The following is a 6000-nucleotide window of genomic DNA, read 5'->3' as shown; positions in this document are numbered from 1 at the left end:
CATGACTGAACAATAATCACAGGATATTGGGCCCCCAAAGAAATACAAATTCCCTTTTATTTGATAGATAAGGAAACTGAAGACCTAGAGAAGGGGAAGTCATACAATTAGCAAAGTAGGATTCAAACCTGGAGTGGACCTCTGACTTCCAAATCCAATGTTTTCAACCCTTGTGCCATATTGTATCTCAGATAGAAGGGAGTAGCTTGACTGGGATTGCTCAGGAACCCAAGGGCCATAGGCAAATAAAGAGAACTCCTGACTTGGAGTTAAAAGAACTGAATTCTAGTATTGAATCTCCATTTTGCAGTTCATTCCCATGGATTTATCATCAGAGGGACTGGGGATTCAAATGTAAGCCCCATTTTTCTCTAGCTGGACAACCCTGAGAGAAGTCACTACATCAGTTCCTTATTTTTAAAATGGCAGCACCTGGGGATGAACCAGATGGTTTTGTGTATTTAAGATCCTGCAGCCCAGTATCTGGTTCCTCATTTTCCTTATCAATTGAATGAAGATGATAGACTAGATATATAATCTTCTAGCTCCCAAGTTCAATGATTCTGCCATCTTCAAGGGAAATTCTGAGAAGAAACCCTAGGGCCTACTTCTCTGCCTTGAGTTGCCTCAGTTTCCCAGTTCCTTTCCCCCCTCTGTTGCCTTTTTCCCTGGCCCCAGACACTTTACTCTCTGCTCATTCTATGTACCCCTCTTGTGTTCTGTGGGGCCCGCAGTTGCCTCACTGAGGCTTTGGGATGGCAGGCAATTTACATCAACCACAAAGGGAGAGGGGGTGGTGGTCAATCTGATTCCTAGGAATTGTGGGAAAGGCTCAGAGCCCAGAACCAATTTGGACTGTGCCTCCTAGGAAGGATTTCAGTGCCTATGTTTAGAAAAAGGCCTCATAAAGGGTTTCCTGGTCCCCTCATCCATATGGTTTGCTGGTAAAATTGTCTCCCAAATCTAGCAGGGGGTGCTACAGGCAGGGGATGGATTTCCACATTTCTCCTAATTCTCAGTCGATCTAAAAGTGTGTGTGTGTGTGTGTGTGTGTGTGTGTGTGTGTGTGTGTGTGTGTGTGTCCATGCCCTACTTACTACATACGATGTATGCTCACTCATTTGTCCCCAGTTTGGATATCTCAAGTTTGGAGTGTCTAGACCTTCCCCCCAGTACTATGACATCATCATCTCTCCATCCTCTGTGTGCCTCTGTCTCTGATCTCCATCTCCTTGGCCCTCTCTGTATCTCTCTCTGTCTCCTTTAGACCATCTCCAGTGGCTCAGAGAGCTTCAGGGTCCTCAAGAGGGCCTATCCAGATCCTAAAAGGGACCAACAGCTCTTTCTGGGTCCCCAGTGGGGAGGGAGGCACCCAGAGGGGAGGCATCCAACAGCTGGGGAGAGGAGGAGCATCTTTCCAGAGGGAAAGGGCCAATTGCTATGCTCAGTGGGCATCTTCTTTTCCTATTTCTACCTGGCAGGGGGTGGGGAAGGGAGGCCAGGGGCTCAAATGACAGCCTCTGAACCTGTAGCTGTTTCTTCTGTAAACTCCAAACCTGTAAATAATGTCTAGCATTCCTATTGTAACAAATTAATTTTTATGCAATAAATTATATTTCCTAGTCTAATAAAAAAATGAAACCAGGCAAGTTTTGTTGTTCCAGCTTTTGTTTTGGCCCATTAAAAACCACAGTGTTTGGGGTTCTTGCTGCAGTTATTTCTTCTCCACCTGTTCCTGCAGGGAAAGGGAAAAGGGATCCTTAAGTCAATCAACAAGCATCTCCTCTCCTCAGAGTCCACAAGTATGAGAGCTTAAGAGAAAGAGAAAACTATCTCTGCCTTCCAGGTTTTTATAGTCTAGGATAGAACAGAATGACAGTATTAAGCAACAGAGTGGGTGCCCCAGACTAATGGCTATCCAAGACCTTGGTCAGAGAAAGGAAGGCTCCAAGGACTGGTGTGGTCAAGGAATGCTTCCTTCAGGAGACAGGACTTGAATTAGGTCCTAAAAGATGGGTGCCCTAGAAAAACAACTTAGGTTTCCATCCCACTTTAAAATCTCTAACATTCTCTCCTCACTGCATTTCTACCACAAAGAATTCAATGCAAGGTGTTATTTATATCCATTTCACAGCTGGGAAAACTGAGGCACAGGCATAAGTTCCTCCCAAGGCCAAAAAAGCTAGTCCCAGAGCCTGGGTTTGAATCCAAGTCTAGTGTTCTTTCCATAGCTGTGACTGATGGGAAGCTTTGGGGTGGGTATAAAGGGCAAGGAATATTTGTGGAGTAGTGATGAGCATGGGCAAAATGAAACCAAAAAGGCAAAGCTGAAACTACCATGGACAGAGAGACCCAGCATGCCAGCCAGAGGGACTGAAGCCAGCTGGGGTTAGTTTTGGTGACGGTGATTTGGGGGCAAAGCTGGGAAAGAAGAAATACCCCAATAGTGAGGAAGGGACACACAGCCAGGAAATATTCCAGGCAGTGGGAAACAACGGGAAGGAAGATGCTGCAGTAAAGTTCTGGGGAGCCCCTGTCAGCAGAGATGGGCCATCAAGGGTGCCCTGTCTTGCTCTAAGCTGTTGTAGATGCCTCTGAACAAGGCTAAGAGCAGAGAGACTCCAAGGGTCATGAGGGACTTGAGCTTGGGGCCAGAGCAGGGAAAGGAACAGACAAGCACAGGGCACATCCTAGATAATGGAGCTGGCAATTCCCCAGGCTGTGCCCCAAGAACCAGGAAAACTGCAGGCCTCCGGGGGCCCTACACTAGGGCTGTGGTCCCTAGAGTCCCTTCTCCTCCTCCCCATTATGGCCAAAAAGGTTCCCATCCTAAAGATTTGGGCATCCTAAAACTACCACACAACCACAGCTAAAGGTAAGTATGGTAACAGGAAAATTTTGCTACTAGTCGGCTAGATTTCCCCCTCTCTTAGCCTCAGTTTCCCCCTCTGTAAAATGAGGACCCTTGGGTGAAATGACTCACTAAACTCCCTTCCAACCAATAGCACTGAGATCAGTACAGCATCTGTTTTTAAAGTTCTTGTGTAGCAAGAGGGACCCCAAGACTAAGTAGGCTCAAAGTGAGGTCAGATGGAAGAAGAAGAGGAAGAAGGAGGAACCCCAAGGCAGTAGGGTTGAACAAATCAGGGATACCTCAATAAACAAAACCCTGCCTGGGTGAGTTGAATGAAGTGACGGGGGGTCTCCTTTTCAGTTTTGTTATGGTGGTGAGGGTAACGGTGACGGTGGTTGAATCATCCTGTTTTATGCCCGTGTCTTCATAAAGGTTCCTGCTAGCAGAAGCAGTGTTTGTGACGGAGATGGTAAGCGTGCCCCTCATTCTGCTTAGCTGGTGTGTTCTTGGTGATGGTGTCCAGGTGGACCTGATGTTGCTCAGGTGGAGGTTGCTGGTGTTACTGGTGGGGCACTACTGGGTGTTGACTAAAAGGGCACTGGAAGATGATGATGCCATTTGTGATGACAGTAGTGATGGCAGCCAGGTTGATTATGATGGCAGGCATGGTTGGGATGGGAACAGGTAGAAATGGTGAGGAGGTCCCACTGGGATTGGCTCAGGGGCATACATGGCCTGGCCACCTGCAACGGGGCAAGTGTTGCCTGGGTCATGGCCATATTTGGCCTCCATCCTACTGGCCAGGAAATAGCCTAACCCTTACCGCTCTTCTGCCTTGGAACTAATACACAGTATTGGTTCTAAGACAGAAGGTAAAAGTTAAAAATAAACAAATAAATAATGAGTCAAGAGTAAATTTAAGCAAACCAAACCAATGCACAGACCATGTCTGATAGCCGTGGAATGCCATCTCTCTCCAGAGGAAGGAGGCACATTTTACCAGGAGTCTTCTGAAGTCATTGAGGAACGTTCCACCTTTCTGTTTTGATTTCCCTGTCATTCTGAAGATTTTGATAATGATGATCATGATGATGCACCAATTTATACAGGTCTCCCCAGTCTCCTAGAATTCATCTCCAGTCTCTTATAAGGCACAACAACTTTCCCTTATGTTCAGATGAGCTGTAGCTTTCTTCTGATTGCATCAGAGAGAAGACAGTACCTGCCCGGACCAGACCTCCCTCGCCTCATCTCGGGTTCCCAGCTCAGGGCTTAGCTGGTTCCCTGAGAGCCAGCTCCCTTGCCTGATGAAACTTGATGGCATAGCTCGACTCCTGGGCCCCAGAGTCCTCCCGCTCCCATAAAATGCCTTTGGGACCATATTACTGCAAAGAGAGAACTGAGGAATACAGATAAATATAGTAATTTTTTAAATTAATTAATTTATTTAGAATATTTCTCCATGGTTACATGATTCATGTTCTTTTCCTTCCCTCTTCCTTCCCTCCTCCCTGAGCTGACGAGCAATTCCATTGGGTTATACATGTGTCACTCTTCAAAACCTTAAATATAGTAATTAATGAAATATGGAAGAGGGAAGGAAGAAAAATTTGTAAAGCACCTACTTTGTGCTCAATGCATTTTATAAATACTATCTCATTTCTCATTTAATTTTCACAACAATGCTTCAAAGTCTAGAGGCCATTATTCCCATTGAGGAAACTGAGGCAACAAGAGGTTAAATGACTTGCCCAGGTCATACAGCTAAATTTGAGAGTCAGATTTTAATTAATTTCTCCCTAACTCCAAGTCCAGCACTCTATCCGACTGTACCATATCCAGCCTCAAACTCTTCCTAGCTGTGTGACCCTGGGCAAGTCACTTAACCTCTATTCACCTCAATTTCCTCATCTATAAAATGAGCTGAGAAGGATGTGAAAAACCACTTCAGGATCTTTGCCAAGAAAACTCCAAATGGGGTCACAAAGAGTCAGTCATGACTGAAACAACTGTACAACAACAAAAATGTGCCAATTAATAAACAAAAGATGGTCTGTGTCCTCAAGGAACATATAATTGAATGAGGGGAGACAACACGAAAAGGGAGGGGTGTCTTACCAGGGGATACTAGATATAGGAGCATCTTATTTCATGGAGCTGGAAAAACCAAGCAGGGTTGGCAGATGCATAATGGAATGAATAGGAATGAGTGGGAAAGGGAAGAGAATATTTGTCAAGAAACACTTTACAATTAAATCTTATTTGATCCTTACAACAAGCCTGGGAGATAAGTGCTACTATAATTTCCATTCTATAGTTGAAGAAACTGAAGCAGACAAGTGAAGTGGCTTGCCCAGGGTCACTCAAATAATACATATCTGAGGCTGGATTTGAACTCAGGTCTTCCTGACTCCAAGCTCTAACCACTGTAGCACCTAGCTCACTTTACCTTTTATGTATACTAGCTATATGACAATGTGGGCAGCTTGGTGGCTCAGCAGTTAGAGCACTGAGCCTGAAGGCAGGAAGATCTAAGTTCAAATATGGTCTCTGTGCCCCTAGAAGAGTCACTTGATAGACCCTGTTTGCCTCAGTTTCCTCATCTGTCAAATGATCTGGAGAAGAAAATGGCTCTGACTCCAGTATCTCTGCCATGAAAATCCTAACTGGGGTCAGGAAGAATCAAGCACAATTGAACAATAACACACGGCCAAGAGTAAGTCTCAGCTTCTCAGTTCCCAGGCAATTCTCTAAGACAATAAGGAGAGCAAATGGTGACCTGAAATCACAGATAAGTTTCCTTGCTCTGATGATATCCCAGGTGAGGGTTGGTTCCAGTACTTTATGTTGAACCTGCTGTCCAAATCCCAGGACTGCACAGACAGATATTTCCTTTCACATATTCACTCTTAAAAATGTTTTCCTAGGGGTAGCTATGTGGCATAGTGGATAGAGCACCAGGCTCAGAGATGGGAGGTCCTGGGTTCCAATCTGGACTCAGACCCTTCCTAGCTGTGTGACCCTGGGCAAGTTGCTTAACCCTATTTGCTTAGCCCTTGCCCTTCTGTCTCAGAGTTGTTACTAAGACAAAGTAAGGGTTACAAAATAAAACAAAAACAAGTAAAATAGAAAATAAAATGCCTTAT

General features: G+C 45.1%; 1 protein-coding gene across 1 annotated transcript in view; it reads left to right on the top strand.

Moving 5' to 3' along the window:
• The first annotated feature begins 2697 nt into the window (after window positions 1-2697).
• Window positions 2698-6000, top strand: part of SLC29A3 (solute carrier family 29 member 3) — a 99283-nt gene continuing 95980 nt past the window's right edge. Inside the window, exons 1-2 of the mRNA XM_044660246.1 lie at window positions 2698-2777; window positions 3287-3522. Of these exons, the coding sequence (XP_044516181.1) occupies window positions 2698-2777; window positions 3287-3522 (316 nt within the window). The remainder of the gene's footprint in view (window positions 2778-3286; window positions 3523-6000) is intronic.

This window comes from Gracilinanus agilis, chromosome 2 (assembly GCF_016433145.1).
Source record: "Gracilinanus agilis isolate LMUSP501 chromosome 2, AgileGrace, whole genome shotgun sequence".
In the NCBI taxonomy this organism is placed as follows: Eukaryota; Metazoa; Chordata; class Mammalia; order Didelphimorphia; family Didelphidae; genus Gracilinanus; species Gracilinanus agilis.
Note: the sequence above shows the minus strand (reverse complement) of the source record. Positions and strands in the feature narration are given on the sequence as shown.